Source organism: Artemia sp. Qi Xiang Cuo, chromosome 21 (genome assembly GCF_049724085.1).
Source record: "Artemia sp. Qi Xiang Cuo chromosome 21, ASM4972408v1, whole genome shotgun sequence".
Taxonomy (NCBI): domain Eukaryota; kingdom Metazoa; phylum Arthropoda; class Branchiopoda; order Anostraca; family Artemiidae; genus Artemia; species Artemia sp. Qi Xiang Cuo.
Genome location: NC_142814.1, coordinates 30930177 through 30955632, shown reverse-complemented (window position 1 = coordinate 30955632; position 25456 = coordinate 30930177). Strand labels below are relative to the sequence as shown.

Sequence of the window (25456 nt, the reverse complement as noted above, 5' to 3'; positions counted from 1 at the left end):
TGTAGTTGATTTCCAGATAGAAATTATGTTTTCGAGGAGCACACTCCCCAACAGCCCTCAGGACAAGGGTTGTAAGTTATGCCCTGGGGGCATATAAGTTTTTTATTTGAAAACTTTGTCATAGAAACTTCAAAAAAGGCTCATTCGATTGGAAATTCAAAGGGCTAGTGCCCTTTTTAATAGTCAAAAGTGACTTGAGGGCAACTAACCTCCCTCTCACGCCCACCTTTCCTCCAACACATCCAATCAAATTTTCGAGATAGCCATTTTGTTCAACGTAGTTGAATGTCCTGTAGATTAGGTCTTTTAGGATGACAACCCCCACAGCCCTCAGGGCAAGGGTTGTAAGTTATGCCCTGGGGGCATATAAGATTTTTATAGAAAGCGTTGTAGAAACTCCAAAAAGGGCTCATTCGATTGGAAATTGAAATGGCTAGTGCCCTTTTTAATAGTAAAAAGTGATTAGAAGGCAAGTAACACCCCTTCCACGCCCACCATTTTCCCAAACACATCCAATCAAAATTTTGAGATAACCATTTTGTTCCACGCAGTTGAAAGTTCTGGAAATTTTACCTTTGTGCAGGACACCCCCCCCACAGTCTTCAGGGCAAAGGTTATAAGTTATACCCTGGGGGCATATAAGGTTTTTATTGAAATCTTGGTCGCAGAAACTTAAAAAAGGGCTCATTCGATTGGAAATTCAAATGACTAGTGCCCTTTTAAATAGTCGAAAGTGATTTGAGGGCAACTAACCCCCCTCTCACGCCAACCTTTTCCCCAAACACATCCAATCAAAATTTGTAGATAGCCATTCTATTCAACGTAGTTGAAAGCTTTGAAAATTAGGTGTTTAAGGATGACAACCCCCCTCCCACAGCTCTCAGGTCAAGGGTTGTAAGTTATGCCCTGGGGGCATATAAGGTTTCTATAGAAAGTGATGTTGTAGAAACTTCAAAAAGGGCTCATTCAAAATTGAAAGTGCTAGTGCCCTTTTTAATAGTCGAAAGTGATTGAAGGTCAACTAACCCCCCTTTCACGCCCATCATTTCCCCAAACACATCCAATCAAAATTTTAGATATCAATTTTGTTTAACGTAGTTGAAGGTTCTGTAAATTAGGTCTTTTAGGATGATAAACCTCCTCAGATCCCTCAGTGCAAGGGTTGTAATTTATGCCCTGGGGGTTTATAAGGTTTATATAGAAAGTTTTTGTAGAAATTTCAAAAAGGGCTCATTTAATTGGAAATTGGAAGAGCTAGTGCCCTTTTTAATAGTCGAAAGTGAGTGGATAGTAATTAACCCCCTCTCACGCCCACCATTTTCCAAAACACATTCGATCAAAGTTTAGATAGCCATTTTGTTCAACGTAGTTGAAAGTTCTGGAAATTATGTTTTTGAGGATGACAACCCCCCAGAGCCCCCAGGGCAAAGGTTGTAAGTTATGCCCTGGGGGCATAAAAGGTTTTTGTATATAGCGTCGTCGTAAAATCTTCAAAAGGGGCTCATTCAATTGGAAATTGAGAGGGCTAGTGCAATTTTTAATAGTCAAAAGGGATTGGAAGGTAACTAACCTTCTCTCACGACCACCATTCCCCCAAACACATCCAATCAAAATTTTCAGATAGCCATTTTGTTAAACGCAGTAGAAAGTTTTGGAAATTAGGTTTTTGAGGATGACACCCCACCCCAGCCCTCAGGTCAAGGGTCGCAAGTTATGCCTTGGGGGCATATAAGGTTTTTATTGAAAGCGTTGTCGTAGAAACTTCAAAAGAGCTCATTTGATTGGAAATTGAAAGGGCTAGTGCCTTTTTAAATAGTTGAAAGTGACTGGAGAGCAACTAACGCCCCTTTCACGCCCACCATTTTGCCAAACACGTCCAGTCAAAATTTCGAGATAGAAATTCGTTTAACGTAGTTGAAAGTTCTGGAAATTAGGTCTTTGAGGATGACAACCCCCTCACAGCCCTCAGGGTAAGAGTTGTAATTTATGCCCTGGGGGGCATATAAGGTGTTTATAGAAAGCGTTATCGTAGAAACTCGGAAAGGGCTCATTCGATTAAAAATTGAAATGCCTAGTGCCCTTTTTAATACTCGAAAGTGATTGGAAGGCTTGACATTTTTATAGTAAAGATCGATGTGTAATAGTCGAAAGGGATTGCTGAGATTGTTTGTAGAGATTTGTGTTCGTTTCAAGCTTGATTTGCATATTCAGTTTAAGTTTCACTCGTTTTAAGATTTACTTACTGATTTGTATATTAGTACCTGCTGTATGTTTGTTTGTTATGATTGCTTATTTAATTCATGTTCGTTTTGGGTTTCATTTATGCTTCAATAGCAATTTATTCATTTTTCATTAGCAGTTTATTGTAACTTGTACAAAAAAAAAATCCAACTTTCTTGAAAATATATTACTAATGTGTTATAATACTAGCATATTACTATTGATAGTCTGCCAGTGTACCGATTTTGAATAGTTTTCATCTTTTATTTTCCTTTTATTTATTTTCATCTTTTATATTCCTTCCACTTTTATACTTAAACTTAAACTTTATTTAAACTACATAAAAATGCAAAAAAACATTAACCCCCAACAGAGAGCAGAGCTCGTAAGGCTGGGTGTTCAAATAATGGGACATACACAAAACAAAACATCTCGTCATAATAATAATAATAGCAAAATTAACTTAATTAACAAAAAAAATAACAACAAAAACTTAGGAAACTAGGAATAAAAGAAAAGAAGAGAGAAAAGAAATGCTGGGCAGGAGGGGCATGGAAGGCCGTCCCACTGTGGATACAAAACAAAAAAACACAAACAAAAATATCATAATTTTTAGAATTCCATCATTAAAGGTAAATAAACCATCATTAAAGGTAAATAAACCAACATTAAAAAACAGTCTTTAATAATTGCTTCTTTAAATACAGCGGATATTTTTGGGATTGATCAGTCTGAGTTTTATCATTTAGCTTATATTTATTCGCAATGAATGGCATTAGACACCTAAGTGAAAATCTTGACCTTTTCCATCTTCAAAAAGGAATTCGGTATAATCCCGCCCACCGACGAGCCGAATGAGGGGGCAAAATCAACAGAGATTTGTCCTAGAAATAATTTTTAGGATTTTGAATTTGAAAATGCCATAAGGAAATATTTACATCACGTATACGTTTTAAATCCGACAAATTTAGGAAAAAGAACATCGTTTTTGTTTCAGATGTATTTTCCAGTTTTGATGGTCGATGTAAACAAATTCCAAGTATACTTTGTACTTTGTAGTACCTATAATGGTTTTGAATGCGTCTAAAAAGTATTAAGATAAACAATTGAGCTGTAATTCAAGTACAAAGCAATTAAAGAGTGGTAAATTATTTTTAGTATGGAAACACGGTACATCGACCCAATATTTTGAGCAAGTTTGATGATCTTAAATGATCATTGTGATTACGAAAAGACAACAATGGATCAAGAAAAACCCCTAAATGACGATATGACTGAACCCTACAAATTTTATTCTCACCAACCTGAAGCTCCTGACAAGAAATCAATTGAGTGGCGCATTTTGAACGACCAAAAACCATAAATTCAGTTTTAGTAAAATTTGGTACTAGATTATTAGAAGCAAACCATAGATTAACTGAAGTGATAGTTACAATCAAATTTTCAATTAATGTAGTTGAATCACTCGCTTTAACAGATATAGCTGTGTCATCAGCAAATAGAATAGGAAGACTAATAATCCCCTGCAAACTTTGCGGAAGATCATTAATATATATCAAAAATAAGAGCGGACCTAATACTGAACCTTGAGGGACACCAATATCATCAAGGTTCTTTTTATTTAGACAGTTTTCCATCGACATCTACCGCAATACTACGTCCACACAGGTATGATTTTACTGAGTCTAGTCCTATTCCACCTTATGCCTGCATTTTCCATTTTATCGGAAAGAATTTCATAGTTTAATGTGTCAAATGCCTTCTTAACATCGTAGAAAACAGTAGCCACATGGAAATCATTATCCAAACAATAATTTAATTCTAATAAAAGAGCTGCAACTGCGTGTTGTGTCGAATGACTTGCCCTAAATCCAAACTGGTATTTGGTAAAAAAAATTAACTTATCCAATTAATTAGAAATCCTTTCTTTTAAAATTTTTTCAAACACATTAGATAAAGGTGATAAAATTGCAATGGGACGATAATTATTTATATCATATTTATCACTTTTTTTATGTAACGGAATTAGCCAGGCAATTTCCATCTACCAAGAAACATATATGAACTGATACACAAATTAAAAATATGAATAAGTGGTTCAAAAATTACTCTAGCAATATTTTTTAACAACTTTGTTGATATTCCATCATATTCCACTGAATTGTCACTTTCTATATTTTAATAGCCTTATGGAATTCTGCAAAACTAACTGGGGCCAGAAATATACTCGTACCTTCAGAGGGAGGGAAATAATGTTTATGCATCCTGCGAGAAGAAAAATCCATATCTGCCGAAAGGATAGATTGTCCAACGCCAATAAAAATAATCACTAAACATATTAGCAACAGCTTGCGGTCCTCTAACTTCTTCACTATTTATGTCATATAGTACCTCGGGATGCGACAACTGTTTATTTCGTCCAGTTTAATCCTTAATCAAACTCCAAGTTTTCCGGGGAGAATCATGAAATGAATCTATCTTTCACTTTCTCGAAGAGTCCATATCAAAAATTTTTTTTAATTTTTAAACGTATTATATTTATTTCTGTAGGATACTTCATTTTGATTTTATATAAACGTTTTTTTTTTCATTAATCAACCTCAAAAGGGACTCATTTACCCAAGGTTTTCTTGGAGCATTTCTCTTTCCAATTGGGATTCTATACTGATCAAACTTTTCAGTCAATATATCATAATACTTATCTAAGGATTTATTTGGATTACTTAGACTTAGGTCCTCCTACGCCTGGGGGCGCATAACGCAGCAACTGTGGTTCGCCACGACGACCTCTTCTGAGCCTTCAACCATAGCTCCTCCAACGAGGACCTCGCCAGCTTCGCCTCCTTCATTAGTGACATGCCAAGGGTCATTTTCGGTCTCTCTGATTTGCCGAGACCGGGGGGTGTCCAACACCATGCGTCGTGCGGCAGCCTTCCGTCCCCCAGTCGCACCATATGCCCCCAATAAATCCATCGCCGCTTTCTAATAAGATCAAGGAGGGGGGTCTGATTTGTCATACGATATATTTCATCATTTCGTATTCTTTCTGTCCAATGTATATTTAGGATAGACCTTAGGCAATTATTGTCGAATGCCTGGAGTCGTCGTTCTAGTTGAGCAGTGATGCTCCAAGTTTCGCAGCCGTACATAAGGACAGAGACCACATTGCTATTATAAATTCTAAGCTTTAACTTCTGGGAATATTTATTATTTCTCCAAACATTTCTAAGGTAGCTGAAAGCAGACCCAGCCAATGTTATTCGGCACAGTATTTCTCTTTCGGAATTGGCATCTTGCGTAAGAATGCTGCCGAGATACTTGAACTCTCTCACTTCCTCAATTTCCTCGTTGTTAACCAAAAGTCCTTCGGCTAAGTCAGGTATGACTGCATTCGACATTGATTTGGTCTTGTTAGCATTTATGGAGAGTCCGACAGCATTTGCCACACGACCGAGTTCATTAATGTTGCGTTGCATATCTTCAGGGTCGTGGGTAATAAGCGCAACATCGTCAGCAAAATCACCATCATTGAGTTCTCTCAGTGGATTTAATTGTATACCGCCACTAAAACTGCATCCACGGATAACAAAATCTATCACTATGGCAAACAGTAATGGTTATAGAATGCAGCCCTGCCTTACACCTGACTTAACAGAAAACCACTCCGTTATGCCACCCTCTGTCTGTACTGCGCACATGATATCATGATATAGCGCTTTAATTATATTTACAATTTTGGTCGGAATTCCATAATGCACTAAAATCTTCCATATGGGTCCGCGATGTATCGAGTCGAAGGCTTTGAGAAAATCTATAAATACTATAAGTAGCTGAACTTGCCATTCATTGGATTCATCCAGCAGGACTCTCAGGCTAAATATCAGGTCGCAACACGATCTATTCTGGCGGAATCCGTGCTGCTCATCTCTCAGAACTTTCTCCACTTTACTTTGAATCCTGTTAAGAATTATTTGGCACAGAACTTTGCTGCCAACAGACTGTAAAGCAATACCTCTCCAATTATCACACTTAGTCTTTTGTCCCTTTTTGAAGAGTTTTACAATTTTCATTTTCTTTTCAGAGTTTTTCTTTTCATTAATTACTAGACTCCACTCAACGTCACCAAGCCCTTCTGTTAAATTTAACAAATTTTTATGCGAAAAGTCTTGACGCTTTGTACGACTTTTTTTATTAAACGAGAAATAAGGCGGAAAATCAGCCACAATTATCCAGTGATCAGATGAATCATCAGGAATGACATATGTATTAACAGCGTTGTAAGGTGAAAAATATTATCAATTAGTGAAAACGACCTATCAGCTATCCTGGATGGCATAAAACATACAGGGTTTAATCCATGAGCTACCGGACACTCTAAAAACTGCACAGTGTTTCTATCCATTCTGTTCTGGTTAGCAGATGCAAGGCTCATTAAATCAATATTAAAATCTCCCATAACTAAATAAGGACTATTAAGACTACCTAATTTATCCAACAAAGTTTCAAAATGATTCATAAATTCTACCTGACTTGCTGACGGAGTCCAATAAATAACTGCGATGAGCAGATTCTGATTATTTGGAAAAAAAATACTCAACAACACAAGATTCAAAAAGCATTTGAATATTCATTGGCAAAAAATCTAGCTTTGTGCGAGCTGGCATTCAATTTTTAACCAAAACACCAAGACCACCTTGCTTTTGTCTACTTCGACCGACATGAAAAAATTGATAATCTTCAACATGAATACTTTCAATTGAAAATTCGTCTAAAAAAGTTTCACACAGGCCGAAGATATCTGTATTAGATGTCGATAAAAAAGTTTCAATCGTATCTCGTGCAGCCCTCCAGCTCTGACAATTCCAAAACGATATCTTCCTTGTATTAACATTATTCTTTGCCAAATCATTCAAAAATAAATATTGATATATAAGATATATTAGTGACATAAAGCTTTCAGTTTAACTAGTCTATTTGGTTTCCAGTAAATCACAAATGACACTCTAGACTTTGGAGTGAGGAGGGTAGTAACAGCACACTTGTTTATGGTAATTTATGTTCGTTTTAAGCAGGACTTTAATTATGAGTTAGTTTCTGTTCGCTCTAAGTTTCAGTGCTGCCCTTTCCATTTTGTTTAAATACTTTTTTTTATTCCTAGAAACAGAAACTTGTAGAAGCATTTGTCGGAAAAGAGTTTATTTTCCCGCTGATTCCAAATATTTTTTTATTCAAATACTGGATTAAGATTGGCGTTAGATATGAAAATAATTTACATGTTTTCAGTTAAAAAAATGGAAGCTTAGATCTCGATGAAAAATTAAGAAATACAATAAGAACCTCTCTAACCCTAATCTGCTTGCACTTTATCAAAAACGAATTCTTTATTTACCGTGCCCAAACGGACAAATTTACCCACCGTTTTAAAATCCTCAAAATTTCTACTGGAAAATTTTTTCAAATCAATTGGACAGGCTTATTTGCTTTTGCCAACGCTTCTCGGATATGAGATGTGAAACAAGAAGCTATATAAATAAAAAAAATTATTCCATCCCGTTGTCCTGGTAACGTTAAGATATAAATGGAAAAAGAACGTAAAGCTATGGCTTGGGTATGTTTTATGACTGAAAGATGATATACTACAAAAAATTATGCATTTTGTTAATCAAACTTGAGCCAAAAGTAAAGCATTTCGTCCTCAAAGAGCTATAATGAGAAGAGGTAACACGACAAGATTTAGTAAGAATATCATGGGGGTGAACTGAGATTGAAACTCTGAATGGAGTTGGTTGGAGGAGCGATATGTACAAATGCGTGGACCTCGGTCGATTTTGTGCCGTGCTGAGTTATTAGTAGCAGTAGTAAGAATATAAATAATCCTTTTCCTATGAGAGCAGCCATTAGAAATGGTAACCAATCATTTCTAATATTAACTGCTTTTTTTTTTAGCCCAATCATCTATACATCCAGAATGGAACTTCTACAAATATTTGGTCAATCCTGAAGGGAGAGTGATCAAAGCTTGGAGCACTAAAGTCACAATTGATGAGATATTCAGTGACGTTAAACGTGCTGTAGAAGAAGCAGGAAAAGATAATACTACGAAATTTCAAATTAAAGAAGAAGTTTTTAGTGAAGAAAGAAATAAAAGTAGTGATGAAGTTCTATTGACTGCTGAAGAAGAGTCGAAAACTCCTAATCCAATGGTAGTCAATGAAAGCGTAAAGGATGAATTATAGGATAGTTCTTTCATAATTTCTGGGTTGTGGTGGTACCGTGTCTTCAGTATCAAAATTTTCTCGAAGTACTTTTATTTCAATTGTTTTCAAAAGTACCCATTCTTTTTTCAATGTTAGTAAAAATTGATATTCTGTGATACTATCTGTAAATATAAAATTGATGACAGTAAAATGGATTACTTTTTGGAATTTTTTCCTAGATATGGGAATTTCAGTCCTCAGCTTAGGAGAACCAATAAGAAATTCGTAAAGTTTTACGAATGCCATCTCATGTTGCTTAAAATTTAATTTCTTGTTAAGCAAAGAAGTAATAAGTCAAAAAGTTTGTTAACTTTTGTTTTATTCTTTCTAAGTCGACGAAAACAAAGTAAAGAAAAATTTACGTGGAAAAAAGAATTTTTTGAATATGTTTGGTTAAATATTGCATGAAATGCCTATGATTTTAGATCTGTTGTTAGCTCTATTTTTTGGTGTCTTCTATTTAAGATGTAAGCTGCCTTAAAGGTGATGGTCTATGATGTTATATTTCCGGTTCTGTTATTGTTATTTTTTTCACCTTGTATTTGAAATTTCGTAATAAAATGGTGTCAGATACAGTTACAACTAATATATAGATAGGTATGTTTTTTGAAATCCGAAGGTTCGTAGAAAAAATAAACAACTTGAAAATGTAATGGACTGGAAGACAAAATAAAGTAGAAGACAAGTTGAATACTCAAAAAAATATAATAAACAGTACCAGGGGTTATACGCGAAGTTGTCTACTGTTTGAGTTTTTCATTTAACAGGTGCTTTATTAACAGATTCTCCTATCACATTTGCGGGAGTTTCCACAAAAATTATCAGTCATGTTCACCTCTAAATAGATACTAAGATCAATCAGGCTAATTGGCACATTCAAATGTTTTTTTTTTTAAATAGCATTGTAGAAAAGGTGCAGATAATAAGACATTAGAAATCCCTCTTCCAAGAAATATCAGGACCACAACTTTTTGAGATGTAGTTAGGGCTTGAGCAAAAATTTTATAGCATGGATTCGTTCTTCCTCCATTTAAACCTAATGATTCCAACAGGATGTATTATAAGCTGAAAATTGGAGCTATTATGCTTAATGCAGTTTTTTAGTTGTGGTATCTACCATTCTTCCCTTTGAAGAAATTGTAATCTGACTACTGAAAACTCTCAGCATGTTTTCTTTGATTGTAATCTAGTTGATCAAGATTCTAAAAGACTAAAATTTTCAACCATCAACTGGGATTCCCTGTATCATTTGATCAACTGTTCCCTATCCTCCCATTTGGAATCAACACTATATAGTTTAATGATAAATATCCTAAAGAAGCGTTGTCATAGTCTTCATTTAGATATCACATAAAACCCTAATAGGGACCCTAACATTGAGTGCAAGAAATTGAGAGAAAAAGAATAGGTGAATGGATCCTCCCACCGGTAACGAGGGACCTCGTAAATATATGAAGAAGAAGATAGATATGTGAGCGATTTAACTCAGTTATTCAGTTTAGCTCGTTCATGTTATTTAGGACTAATTTTAATCTCAAAATGTTTACATTTCTTTCAACGTTTATGAGAATAATGCATCTTCAATAAATAATAGAGGAAACCAACAGAATTAACTAACCAAAGGCCAACAGTAGGGGGGGGGGGGGTAAACCGACAACACACACAGTCTTTCTTATTCGTGTTGAAATATTTTATTCAAGAAGAAATAACGTCTTATTTTATCTATTTTCATAAAGTATATGAAAATTATTATTTTCCTTTTAGTGTAATTTTACAAAGAAAACTGGTGGCTCTTACAAATAGTGTACATATTTTCAACTTAAGGAATGTAACAAAAATAAATGCTGACTCAGTCGATTTCCTCACTTTCTACCGTATTCAAATAACATGACGTTAAAAGCGTTTACTTTGAGAACTTTGTTTATTTTATTACATTTTAGTTGTTTTTTTTTAAGTATCGAGTGAAGTCCTATAGTTTTTGGTATTTTGGATAAACAATAATATCATATATATTAGCCACGAAACGATAAGAATCAGGATACGAAGTTAGTCAAAAAGGGTAAGTTTTTCTAATATTGAAAGTACGTCAACCTGGTTATTCGTTTATTTTAAAGCGTTTGCAGGTTATATGCTAATTTATGCATGGATTCAGCTCTTGCTAAAAAGAAAATAACCTTTTCTTACAAATATTGCCCCTTTTTTAAGGATTAAGAAAGGATGTGGCTCTCATTGGTCCTTGTTGGTCACTTCGTTTGGTCCTAATTGAATTGCCAAAAAGCTTGATTTTCGGCAGCGTTATATTTGTTACTCGTAAAACATTAAGCTATTATTTAGTATAGCCTCGGAAGTGGGATTGAACCATTCTTTGTTGCGCTTGTTTTATGTACGGTTGTTTGAATGAGTACCTAAAATTTTCTTTAAACAAGTTCCCTGGAAAGCATCTAGTTCATTCAAAGGTTAATTTTTCATATTCATTGCATTCATTCTATTTATGTTAAAGAAGGTATCCACTCATTCAATATCCTTGTTGCCTTGCCACTTAAGCCTCGTTTTTCCCTAATTTAAGTGACCTAGTTCTTCTCAATGTTGATTTTCAAGCCTGTTCTTGCACCCACAACTCTTAACCTCTAAAAATTCCTTCTTTTCTCTGACAATTTTATGGAGGACATTCAAACCACCTGCTCCGTGTAATTGTAGAGTTTTACCTTCCCATTGAATACCATTTTCTCCCATGCCCTTTATGACGTTTGTTAGGACGAAGGCCATCAAATAATCCATGTAAATGGAAATAAAGCACAACCCTGCTTACCTACTTATTCCACTTTGAATCAACTATTAACTTCTCTCTCTACCTTAACTACAGCAATATAAGACCTTAAAAGCTCTATTCAATTTAAGATACTTACCTTGTACATCATACAGAAATAGGACCTTCGCTAAAGCCTTTCTGTCAGATAAGTCAAATGCCTGTTCATAACCTATAAAACGCAGGCCTAAAGGAGTCTCTATTCAGACAGTTTTCTGTTTTATCAGAAGAGCCTCGGCCTAATTCTCTTGGAAATTTGGTTGACGGATCATCTCCCTTTCCTAAAGTCCCATTGTTTTTTTTCTCTAAAAAGTTTAATAAGCATCACAATGTTAAGCAATTTACTTCCTTACCAAATGAAGCTAGTGTCTCTTTTTACTTACTACGCTCACTCTTTTCATCTCTCTTTAAAGAGGCTTAATACAAGTTCTCTAAATCACCTGTGCTTTTTCTTTACCAAAAATAATGTTCATAATTTCAACTATATCACTTCTAATTTTGAATTCATCAGGTTTAAAAATACAATTTACTTGTTAGCGCTGGCAATTTTACCATTTTTCAAATCTTTTAATGCCTTATCCAACTGCTCAATGAATAAAGTTCCTTTGCTTCTAAATCTTCAAAGCTTATTTCACTTTTTTATATATCATTTCTTACAACTTTGTCTCGGTTGTTAAACGCATTCTCAAAAAGTTCTGCGTACTGGCCCTTAACACTCGTGTATCAATAATTGAGATCCCGTTTCTATCTTCTACTGGGACAAGAAACTATGGACTGACTACATCAATAAAAAAATTCAGATTGACAGTATGAATCAATAAGAGAATTAGGCCAAGGCCCTTCTGTTAAAACAGATAATTATGCTCAATTCATTTTTCTAAGACTAGAGGGCCTTGAGGTACATTGCTCCATTTTAAAACTAATTTAGTGGTACTCTTGACACAACAAATGGAGGAACGATGGCTTTAGGTATTATAAAGATGAAAAAAGTTTTATCTGTCTAATCGTGTAATCTGTGTAATCTAATATGCCAAGCAGGGTTGAGAAGAGTCAGGACTAGGCCAAGGGCGGATCCAGGACTTGTTTAGGGGGGCACAAAATCGGTTGATCCGATAAACTTGCGTTAGAAGCAATAACGTAAACTTGCGTTAATTAAGTAATTTACACTACTTTAGACGACGTTAGGGGGGTGCCAGCCCCCCTCCCCCCACCCTGGATCCGCCTTTGGACTAGGCCCAGAGAACAAAATTCTGCATAGTTACTCTTCTACTTTTTTGGTTAAAAATTGAAATTTATAAAGTGAATCTCTGTATTAAATAAAAAACAACCTAAGCTGGTCCCCTCTTAGACTTAGGCATCGGAGGCATTCGGTTTTTCATCCAACTCAGGCATACACACAAGGGTGGAAGGGGAGTTTGCACCTCTAACCCCTGAAATCTGGATATTTTTTTTTATTTTTATATTAGAGTTTCATGTACCTTCCTCGTCACTCACCTTATTCCTACAGCTTGCCCCCTCCCCCAACTGAAAAAAATCGCTGTTTACGTTGCTTACCCAATGTTATCGTCTCAGAAACGGTGTATAAAGAAGACCTATGGAATAAGCTAATTTTGGCTACTCGAAGTTCCTGGGATATCCATTTAGCTTTCGGAAAGCAGGATTCACGATAAAAATTTAGGTTGGTGTGCTCTTTGCATCTTCAATTTCTTTATGTGCTTATGAGCCAATTTACTGAACAGATGTCGTATTTAATTCGATCTTGTTGCATAGTTTTCTTTCTTTTGAAATTATTTTTCTGACTTTTTTTGTTGCTGTTTTTTTTTCCTGCTTCCTAGCTTAATCCATGTTGACCAGTCAATACAGAGCACATAGTTGCCAAAATTCAAAATTGATAATCTCTGCAAAATTGATGGTGAATTGAGAGCCTTTTGTTCCGTTCTATCCGAATTGCTTTTGTTAAGGTTCGAGCTACATGTGCCGTTCAGGTAGTAAATTTACAAGATTCAAGACTTTCAAGATTCAACAACTTTACTAAAAATGATTCATGCCGGCTTTACGACCGGTTACAAATAAAGGACATATATGCTTGAAAAACACAACCAGTATACATTTACTAAATTATAAAACTAACCAAATCATCACTGAAATAAACACAAATAAAGAACAATAAAAAAATAGATAATAATAATAACTACTGACTAATAAATTATGAGAGAGAAAAAAAATAAAAATAAATAAAAAATAAAAAAATAATAGAATAAAACAAATTTGTCAATAACAGAACAAAAAAAATTACTTAATTTGTCCTCTCTCGTCTTCCAGCCCCACACTCACCAACTGCCCGCAAGGAGATGCTTCTTTAACCGGTTTTTAAATTGCGGGACACTTTCCGCTTCCCGAATTGAGTCTGGAAAAGTATTCCAGACCACCAGATCCGAGTGCCTTGCCACATGGCTAGAGTGAACCGTACTTCTTGGCTCACTTACAAGGTCTCCAGCATTTTATCGTAGCATATCCATGATAAAATGAGTTAAAACGAAAAAAATTACTGAAAACATCAGGCGCTAAACCATTCAAACTCTGAAACACAAAAATACCAATCTGAAAATCTCTAATCTGACCTATATTCAAAATCCTAAGTTTCCTAAAAATCGACTCTGTACTTAAAACTCCTGTATCATACTTACCTATTAATCTCAATGCTTTATTTTGCTTAATCTGCACTCGATTAAAATTGCACGTATAATTACTAGCCCAAATCATGCATCCATAATTTATATACGGCGCAATCAAAGAATGGTATAACAGAACTAAAATATGAGATGGTAAAAAATGTTGAAAACGTCGTAAAATCCCAATACTCAGCGCTACCTTACGCGCAATCACATCAGCATGTCTTCGCCAGTTTAGGTTCTGGTCGAAAATGAGTCCTAGCTAATCCACTTCCTCAACCCGCTTTAGTACATCACCATTTATTGCTATTTCACTGGGAAGATTTGGGGATACACCAGTCCGACTAAACAGAATATAGTTACTCTTTGCCGTGTTAATGCTAAGTAAGCTAATGCCTACAAAGTCACTCAACCCTTGCAGAGCTCTGTTTGCTTTCTGGACCAATTCTTCAAGAGTCTTCGCTGCCATACCAAGTGCTGTATCGTCGGTGAAATATGTCATAGACGCACTAGGAGTATAAAAGCGCATACTGTCAACATACACTAAATACAACAGGGGTACTAAGACGGAACCCTGGGGATCTCCACAAGAAACAGGGAAAAACTTAGAAAACTTCTCCCCTGGATATACCCTAACTGACCCACCATTTAAATACGAACTAAACCAATCCAAACATCTCCCTTTTACACTCAAATCCCTTAATCTATCCAATAAAATACTAAAATCAACGGTATCAAACGCTTTTTTAAAATCTATAAAAATACTAGTACAAAATTCACCCTTTTCCAAAGCTAAATTAATATTTTCTAACAAGATGTTGAACAGCATGCGAAGTCGAATGGCCCTTCTGGAATCCAAACTGCCCATCATACAATGCATGCATGCTCGTGAGGTAGTCTTCCATGGATAAAGTCTTCCATGGATGACTTTTTCATACACTTTCGAAAACACTGGCAAAATAGAAATAGGCCTCCAGTTTGATATATCCGTTTGAGTGCCCCCTTTGTAGAGAGGAAGAATCTTTGCTCTTTTCAATAATTTTAGAAATACTCCCTTCTCCATTGATAAATTTATTAGGTGCACGAGCACAGGAAGAATGTACACCAGAATTGATCGAATAGTCTTCAGGTTAACACCATCTAAACTGGCACTGTTGGATCCAATCAAACTGACGATCTTTGTTAATTCATGAGTCACAGGGACGAAATTCCATTTCCGTTCCCTCGCCCCTCCCATCAGCACACGAGTTGCTACCAACAAGAGCTTGGGAATTTCTAATTTCCGCTTGTATCTTTGTTCCAATGTTACTAAAATAATCACCAAACTTGTCACACAGCTCTTGTCTATCCTCTACAACCACTCCTTCGATTTCAATTTGAGGGTCTTGAGTTCTCCGACGCCCGCTAACCAGTTCATTAATAACTTTCCAAGTTCTTTTCAGATCTGCTTTATTTTCTTCAAAAAGTGCCGAGTAATATTGTTTCTTTTTTTCCTTTTCAGTGAGTTCACCATATTCCGAAGCTGTTTAAAATGAGCATTATTTTCCTCCTTTGAAGATCTCAGATAATCCTGAAACGCACTGTCACGCTGTTCAAATAAGTTAACTAGCTCTTCATCGGCCCATGGTTTTCTCGGCATATTGGGTCTCTGTCTGAGTGTCTTCAGCGGACAAGTTTTGTCAAATGCAGTAGTTATGATGCTACTAAATTGTTCAAAAGCATCACAGGGGTCATTCTGGTTCAATACAGATTCAAAAGATGTTGCACTTATTTCTTCTTTAAACTTCCGAATGTTTTCAGGCTTTACCTCTCGAACAATTTTTTTTTGCTTTTTCTGGCGTGACACTTGTAAATCAAAACTAAATACCACTGGAAAATGATCAAATGCCGAATTCACTACAATATTAGAAAACGCCTTTCGGATATACTTTTAAGAGACAAACACTTTGTCAATCAGGGTAGCAGAGTGGTCCGTGATCCTAGTAGGAATTTTTACAGTGGGAAAAAGATCATTAGAAACCATAAAATTTACAAAATCTAAATTAAAACTACCTGTAGATAAAAGATCAAAATTAAAATCCCCCATACATATTAACTCTTGCTGCGACTTCTGAACTATCATTAGAAGACTTTAGAAACCTTCTGTGAATTCCTCATACGACGCACTTGGAGATTTATAAACTACTGATAGGATAATTATTCTCACACCAAGCCTCATACCAATCTCAATTTCAATAGAAAGTGTTTCTACTTTACCTTCTCTCCAGACATCAAGATCCTCCCTGGGCTTCCATTTAAGTGAATCACTTACTGTCAAACCGAGTCCGCCGCGGTTCATTGAAGCTCTACTCCTCCTGGTAAGCTGATAGCCGCGAAAAGTAAAAGACGAGTAAGGACTATCCTGACTCGAAAATGTTTCACAAAAGGCCACAACATTGGAGATTCTTAAATTTCAAAAGAAAATCAAATAACTCATCATACGAAGAAGTAAGGTGGCAGTTCCACAAACACGCATTAAAACCAACATTTTGCCTAATTCCAAGATAAGAAGAATCACAATATTTACTAAACTGCAAAGGTCTATAACTCACTGTAGACTCTTCATTCGCCAAATCCGAAAGTAAATAACTACCAATATCAAACGGGCAACTTTCCAACTGGCTCAGCCTCGATGTGGTACCGATTGGTACATCACACATATTTATATCTAATAAACACTTTCATAACTTTCATTGTGAAAAAAAAGAGAGAGAGAAAAAAAAAAAAAAAAATTAATAATAATAATTTTTATAACAAAACAAAAAAGACAAAAAAGGGCAGCTGAACTCTTGGAACAGATAAATAATAATAGATGAAAAGAGAACAAAATATTGACAAACAATAAACCAAAACTACAAAATTACCATAAGCAACTAAAAGCGATCCACCAGTGATTGAGTCCTGCGAGCAATGGTTTATGTGGGTAGTTTTGCAAGAATTAGCCCACAATCAGACCAGCCATTTCGCACTCCTAAACTATCCCTTACTGTATTCAGAATGTCACGACGGCGTTTCTATAGGGCCTCAGAGACTAAAAGACCAGACATAGCAAATTTAATTTTGGTCTTGAAAACTTTCTTTGCCATTCCGCTGCTTCTCAATTTCACAAGCACCGTTGCAACATCTCTTTGGCCTTGTGCAGTAGAATTATTTAAACGGTAGCGGTAAATACTCTGAATGTCATTTTGTGAAAAACCGGTGACTTCCATTTTCTGTGTTATGATATTCACAGTTGTTGCTTTCAAATCATCACCCGGTAACTGCTTCACACCGTTGAAAACTAGGCTATCTAGAAGTTTTTCTTGATCAAATCATCTATTCTACTTTCCATTTGTTCCACGCGATTTTCCAACCCTTGAACTTCTGCTTTCAAAGTTTTGTATGACTGTAATATGCTCTGAAACTTTGGTGTAAGCTCAAGGGACACTGAGGCATAGATTTCATTAATTATCATCTCGCACGATTGCTTTAGGGAATCCCCACTTTTCTGTTGTTTATCCCCGCACTTTTCTAAAACCTTCTCAGTAATTAATTCCATCATGGATTTTTGTGTTCTTGCAATTTCATCCTCGCTAGCAACAATTCTCTCCGACAGCCGAGATGACGAGCTCGCTGGCTCGCTGATTTCAAGCGCAGCGTACGATTTGCTTTGTTTGTAGATTTCGGGAGAATTTTTAGCTTCTTCAAACGCAAGCTTCGCTCCTTTTCCCGTTTTTTGCTCCTTTTCCTTTATATTATCTTCATACGATACTAAACTTTTTTCAGTGAGCCTAATTTCCTTGTGATCTCCGTAGCAGAAAACAATGAAGTTTTCTCGGCCTTTGCTATCTTTAACGATCCGCAGGACTCTGACTGGCCATAACGGGAATCCTTGGAAATGAGCTAGGGCTTAATCAAACTTTTTAAAGGGCATCTTGAAGACACAAACAAGAAAAACTCCAAAATCACTTATCTTTTACTGAGCAGGCCGACGGATGGCATTGGCGATCACCTTTGTGGCCGGTGGCCCGATGGACCGTGGAGACCTGCAAACGTTTATTCCACCGTACTCTGGCATCCACAGCAACAGTTGTAATATTATCCAAAGCAAATTGTTCACTGCTCTATGCAGTATTGTACACAATTTCACTTGTTGCGCAATGAAAGAAATATCCAAACAATAATCCTCTTTGAAAGCTGGCATTGAATGGTATCATACTTACTGATGAGTATTCAAGGAAAATTCTTCATCACTGGTGTACTTGACGTGCTGATAAAAGTTCAAAAACTAGCAGAAAAATTAATTCCCTTCCGAATTTTAAGTTTATTGCAACAATATAAATAATAGCAATATAATAAAACAATTTTGAGATTTTTTGGGTATTTTCTTATGTGCTTGAGTATGGGAAATGCTGTCAAGTCTATTTTAAAACATGTTTCGTCATACTGGCTTCTAAAAGATGATTTGATGTTCGACGAGAAGAAAGTTTGGCATCTTGACCCTTATTTTTAGAAAATATACATTATAAGTTTGAATATACAAAGTAAAGTCAATCATATTGTAGTAGTAGTGGTAGTAGCAGGAATAACAATTTATTTTCAAAAACCAGATCATTTTTAATTTCATTCAATCTCAATCTGTTTCGAAGGCATGCTTACCAAGCAACCACAAACGTAGCTTGGATTGAAATTGACTATTGCATAATTTCATAATACTTGGGCTAAGCTTACTCTAAAGCTTAGCCCCTCTATATATAACTGAAAAAGCAGTCCTACTTGTAACTAGGTGAGGAACCTCAATATCTCCTCTTGTCCGAGTACTGTGATAATGAATATTCGACATTTCAGGAATTAGATTAAATTTTAATAAAACCCAGATGACGCAGTAGGCTTTAGACTTTTACAGTTAGGAGAGGAGAACGAAGGCAGTTGCCAAACTCTTGTTTCTGGTGATTTTTGTTCGTTTTAAGTTTTACTTGAATATTCAGTTTAAGTTTTACTCGTTTTAAGACTTATTTATTCATTTATATTAGTACCTGTTGTATATTTTTCTATGATTGTTTATTTATCTATTTACTCTTTAATAGTACTTTCTGGTCGTTTTGAGTTTGAATTATTATATGATTTTATTGCTGCTCGTCTTACGTTTAATATGGCTCTTTACTTTTCTCTGAAAAACTTATTTTTTGGAAAGTTTTTTGATTAATTATTATTAGTTTTCGATTGCCAAAGTTTCAAGTTTTTCAAGTTTTCCGATTTCAATATATAAGTTTTTTTTTCAACAATTTTTTTTTTTTTTAAATATCAGAGTTTGAAAGTTCACATGTCCTCAACATTCCCTGAAAGTAGTCACAAGTAGATGTAGTAGTAGATGCAAGCAGTCCCAGTCACAGATACAAGTTGTCGCAGTAAAAAGTAGTCACATTTGCAGTCGCAACCAGTCTCATTTGTAGCTGTAACAGTAGCAGCAGTGGTAGAGGCCCTGAAAGTTCCAAATTAATATCCATACTCCGTGGTTCCGCAACCGGCATCTAATATCACGATTCTGCCTCCCTGATTTTCGGGAAAAAGCGACTGTGCTTGCGGGAAAGCTTTCGTTATCTGCAGGTCTAACTGAGCACCATAATTTACGTCGTTTTATGTAAATAATTGTTAAGTGTGCGAGTTTGCTTTTTTTTTTTTCTTGATGTACTCCGCTTCTTTTTTATAGTGGGTAATAAATAAATTATTATTATTATTATACCTGTTCCTAAAGTATTGCAGATACCTCTTTTTGATAATTTGGGTACAGATAGTTTCTTTTGATTTTGCTCAACATGCCCCTTAACGTTTCCCGAATTTTTGACTCAATACCCTTAGCCTTTTTGGGCACACCCAGGATCAAAAATCCCCCCCCCTCCCCCTTCCCAATGATAAATCCTACTTGTAAAAAATGGACAAATTGCATTATTTACTTTCCTTTTCCCGGGGGCATGGCATTCCCAAAGGCATGGCTATTAAACTTTGTGGCTATTTCGAGTTAAATGGCTTTCTAAGATCTCTATCAGTGTCAAGGATAGCATCTGAAAGGGCAAGAGAGGAAGGGGGTTGCCCTTCGTTCCTTTTTCAACATTCTTCTCGACATTTAATTAAAGTTTAAGCTTAATACCCTTAGCTGTTCCTTAGATATTGATCTTGTGTCCTTTTGACTACCGTCCTGAACACAGTGTGCTTTGATTATATTTGACATCCCCCTCAACATTTTCTAAAGTTTCACCTTAATATTCTTTGCCTTTTTGGAGACTCAGGATCAAACATGTCCCTTTTTCCCAACAAACAACCCTGTATATAAACAATGGGCAACTTATATAACATAAAACACTTACCCCAAGGACTATCGGGGTTACGTCATCCCCAGAGGTATAGTTATTAGACTTTTCGACTATTTTGAAAAAAATAGTTATTCCAAAATTTTGAGCAGATGTCTTTGGAGGGAGGGCAGCTAAAAAGGGAATGGGAGGAGGCCGGTTGCCTTCCGACCACTTTTTATAATCCTTCTCAATATTCCAGTCAAATAAGCCTTCTCCAATGTTTTGTACGACCAGCCCTTCCAAATGAAGTGCCTCTGGTAAAAAAAAAAAAATAATAATAATAATAATACGTTTAAGTCTTATGGCCTTTTACTATAGGCAACACTAGTGCGTTCTTTCTGACAAACAACCAACTCGTTTGTGCATCTTATTTAAAGGTCTTCAATTTTTCCTTATTTTTGATTAAGTTTAAACTGAAAGTTTAAACTTAATACCCTCAGCTGTTCTTGTGATATTGCAGATACACCTTGTTGATAAACAGGATGGGTAGGCCTATAGTATCTTCAAATTTGGTTTAAGGCTGGACGGTATGAAAACCGAAAATTAGCTATGCAGAAAAGATTTTACTGTGCAAAATTGGGCAGTTATCTTTTGATGAATACAAACGGGTTTAGAAGGCGGTCCTTAACTTGACTGCAAAATTTGAATAGCAGGGTTTCAAGCTCTCACCCGTTTTTAAAAGACAAAATCGCAAAAAGGTAAAAAGCGGACAGATATGTAGAATTTTGTTTCCCGCTTGTTATTAGCCTTTAGTCAAATTGAGAAAAGATTAGAAATTTAAGAAGAAGAAGGATCAACCAGTGCTTCTATTTCTACTCTATTTTAGAGTAGACTACTTTATTTTGAATGTTTCTTCTCTAATATTTTTAGACCTACTTTAATACTTTATTTCTACTCTAAATTTGGATTTTCCACTTTTTTCCATGCCGAACCTATGAATTTTTGTTACGGAAATAGGACTTTTGGATACAACGGCGGGATTTCGGCCAAAGTGGTTGAAAAACTTTTTTGGTGGACTTGGATAGACCCGCAAAATTTGAAACAAAATAACCAACGTGGAAAGACCGACGTGATAGACAAATAAAAAAACAGAAGCACCTATGCACATTTACAGTCAAATAGACTGAACAATAGACAGTAAGAAATAATCCGTTTTTATTAGTGCTTCCTTTTCTGCATCTTTACCAAACTGAGGACAAAGATTTGGACAATTTTCTCCGAAAGTGCCCGGTGCTCTCTGATTTAAGGCAAAATTACTTACATGGGATTGTTTTGCTGCTTCCTAAAATTTTACAAAGTAGTAATCCAACCACAATATTTCGTATTGGTGCGTACATAGAGAAGGGATTAGAAAGAAGGAAAAGTTTTTTTACAATTAATTATTATTAATTATATGGAATTAAACTTATTTTCTCGATAAATTACCATAAGGTAATTTTGCTATGCATCATGTTAATGTGTGTTTCGTAATTTTTTCTGTTGTGATTTCTTTATTTTTAATAAATTTTTGTGTATATGGCTCTTGGACTTTTGAAATACACGATTTATCTATCTATCTATCTATCTATAGCTGATTATGTCAGGTATCATGTCTTCAATGAACACACAGCCTACAAGTTTGGCTATAATGTTTCTGCATTTTGAGTTGATTTGAATTCTTGAATGATTTTGTGTAGATTGTCTCATACCTTCTTAGCTTACTTATAGCCGAAGCATAAATTCAAAATAAAACTTTGAATTAATAATTAATTGATTTTTTTCTTAACTTAAAAAATATTGTTATATCATGAAACAGCCAAGTTGTTTGAGTTTAGCCTTAAGATATATTATTTCTTTCAGGTTATACTTTTTTTTTTTGGGGGGGGGAGTTGAGATGGCCTCTGAAGATCCTAATTGGGCAACCCCCTTTGCTCCATGGCAAATGACGTCCCTGACCTCTATCTTAGTATTCCTTTTATTCTCTTTTGAGTAAAAAGTTAAGTGTGAAAGAACAAGCCATCATAAATATAACAAAAGCTTATGTTTTTACAGCGTATTATAGTTTGCTAATTTATGTTCATCAAGAGTAGGATAAACATATTGCAATGCACTTTCAAAAATATTGGTAGCCACGCAGAGCATGAAAGAATTTCGTTTCGGATAGAAACATAAATAGTTTGTCTCTGTATGATGACTTGTGGCCCACCCTGTTGAACTAAGCTAAAGTTTATTTTCCATGAAAATCTAAGTCAATAATGTATAGTATTTTGGCCATTTACTTGGTAGGCAGGCTAAAGTTTTTGGCAAAATGTGTCTTTTTTGGCAAAAATGTGTCATTCTTGAAATCTAAAAAACTGGAGGTTAATTTTTTTGCCACTTGCATTGCTGAACAAAAGACGCATTGCAAACCTCTTTCAAAGTGGTCAGTTAATATAAAATATTATGGAACAAAAAAAAAATTAACCAGCCTTTCCTTTTCAGGTGAAGAAAAATAGTTCCGTAAGAATGGAGGATGAGTTTTACAAAGTCAGTGACAGTGATACTGATGATGAAAAAGAAAGAAAATCTAAGCCAGTGACGAAACCTGGAAGTTTTTGTAAGACTGTTTAAAAGAAGTATGAAGAGAAGTACAAAGTGACTTGGGAAAAGGAGGCTCAGTTTTTGGAATGGATTGGTAGAGGGACGAATTGGTTTAGTGCACCATCAGACTCTATAGCAGATTGCAAGTATTGTACAACTACTATAAATATTGGTAGCCAAGGAAAACATGCTTTGATTCAGCACATGAAGGTTAAGAAACACAAAGAAATGGAGGGAGAATTTTTGAAATCCAAAAATTGAAGCCTATTGGAACATTTTTTGATAAGTCCCTAGAGGACAAGGTTCTGGAAACAGAGGCAAAAATAGGAGAGTTCCTTGTTGACAACAATTTGCCTTTCTCACTGTCAAACAAACTTATCCGTCTCCTCAAGTCATTACCTGGGAAGGATGTCCTAAACTGTGTGACGGGAGGAAAGCAGAAAGTCACAAATATTGTTCTACAGGGATTGTACCCCCACTATCGGCAAGAGCTGGTAAATGACCTCAAAGCCTCCACATTCTCGATTATTATCGACAAAACAACGGACAATACTGTTTGCAAACAGCTAGCTATTTGTGTGACTTTTGTAGACGAGAAACTAGAGACAAATGTAGACGTCCTAGACATTGTCACCTGTCCCGATGGGACTGTTGAAGGCGTCTTCCAGAGTGTTGAGAGTTGTCTGCCATCGCTAAAGGGTGTAAGTGTTTATCTTAGGAACTGGGTAGACTTTTGCGCCGATACAACAAATACAATAATGGGCATAAACAACAGTGCGGCAACAAAAATAAAAGCAAAGTATGATTGGGTCATCATTATCGAATGCTCATGCCATTTGTGTAATCTCTGTGCTCAGTATGCTTCAAAGATGTTACCAAAAAGTTTGGAAGACCTTTGCCACACCATGACAAGTCATTTCCGAACAAGCCCAAAGAGAATGGACAAGTTCCAAGAGCTCAGAAGGGCCGCTGAAGAGCAAGAGATGAAGTTTTCAGCCGTAGCTCCCACTGGATGGCTTTCCATGTAACAAACTGTGAGAACCATACTGAAAGCATGGGATACTCCAGAAGTTTATTGGCAAAAAGTGGCTGGACAAGACCTGACTCATGGCAACGACCAGACAGTTTTAAAACTGAAGAATCCATACCAAAGGATTCTTTCGAATTCGTTGACTATGCTTTGGGCGTATTCAATGACTTTAATACTCTGTGCCAGGCAGATGCACCATGATTTTACTTGCTTAAGAAAAAGTACTAGAAGTTGCGAAGAGCCTTTGCCACAATTTCATGGTAAAAGACTATGTGAAACAACTTGAGTCTGTTCAGTCTTTGAACCTTAAAAAATAAGAGCTCTTCCTACCCACCTTTAAGGTTTACCTGGGACCAGAAGTGACCACCCGTCTGTTTTCCTTACAAGGAAAAGATACGAAGTTCACGGAGAAATGTAAGAGCATCAGCCATCAAGGAGATTGCCGAGAAATTTTATATTGAAGCTGTGTCCCAGCTAGTCAAACGGTTTCCATTTGATCACAACATTTACAACTATGTAGAGATTGTAGACCAAAAAGTCGCATTGGATGGTGCTATTCCATCGTTGCAGCTTTTTTGCCAAAAGTTTGGGCACCCCTCGTGGGATTTTGGGCTGGTTGAAAAAGAGTGGAGGACGTTGATGCTGCATAGTCCAGACGACAGTCTGCTCAGTGGCGGGAACCCCATTGATTTTTGGAACTGAGTGGGGTCCATCAATATGCCAAGTGGAGTGCTAAAGTTCACTAGCGTTCCTCATGTCATTCAGTTTATTTTTGGACTTCTCTGCTCAAATGTTGTTGTGGAAAGACTTTTCAGCATTCTGAAAAAAGTAAAAAAATGAAAAGAGGAATGGGCTCAAAAACGTAACTTTGGCTGCGGCAATTTTTGTCAAGTATGGGATGAAGCGTAAAGGTATCACTAAGTTTACCGAGAGTTTAAAGAAAAAAACAAAGTCCACAAAATCCGATGCGACTTCGTCCGAATGCGTCGCTTTTTTAGGCGTTGGAAAAGACGATGGGGACGGCGACGACACCGCTGACTCGGGGTATTAATTTTAGCATTCGGTGTTTTCTCTTAAATCTTATCAATTGGTAATTCTCATTAAATTTTTCTGAATACAGTTTAAAGTGCCTCAACGTTTGGCATTTTCTGGAAAACTGGGAGGCAGGTAACAGTCTACACTAGTTAAAATCGAATAATTCACAAGATCAAAATGCAGGCGCTGTCCTTAAATCAAGCTTTAACTGATTATTTTTGCCACTATACTCTGCTTCAAATTAACAAATAAATATAAAAAAAGTCAAAACAAAATACTGGTTGAAAAGCGACCGGTTGGATATCATTCATGCCAATCCTTCGTACCAATTCAAATAAAAACGAGGGTGTTGCAAAAGTAGTAATAGAGAAGGAAAAAATAATGGCAAAGACAAACAAATAAATAAAATATATTCACATGGTCCAGAATCTGAGATCTGGACCCGGAATCTATAAATCAAAATTGAACTTAGCTAGTGGATAAATACAAAGCATTGTTTTAAACATCAA

The 25456-nt window shown here is 35.9% G+C and overlaps 1 protein-coding gene across 3 annotated transcripts in view; it reads left to right on the top strand.

The window, feature by feature from the left end:
• LOC148939446 (protein peroxidase GPX7-like) overlaps positions 1-9050 on the top strand; it is a 44278-nt gene extending 35228 nt beyond the window's left edge. For all 3 annotated transcript variants that reach the window (XM_089106708.1, XM_089106707.1, XM_089106709.1), the window contains exon 4: positions 8167-9050. In XM_089106708.1, coding sequence (XP_088962834.1) covers positions 8167-8456 — 290 coding nt within the window. In that variant the 3' untranslated portion in view covers positions 8457-9050. The remainder of the gene's footprint in view (positions 1-8166) is intronic.
• Positions 9051-25456: the final 16406 nt, after the last annotated feature.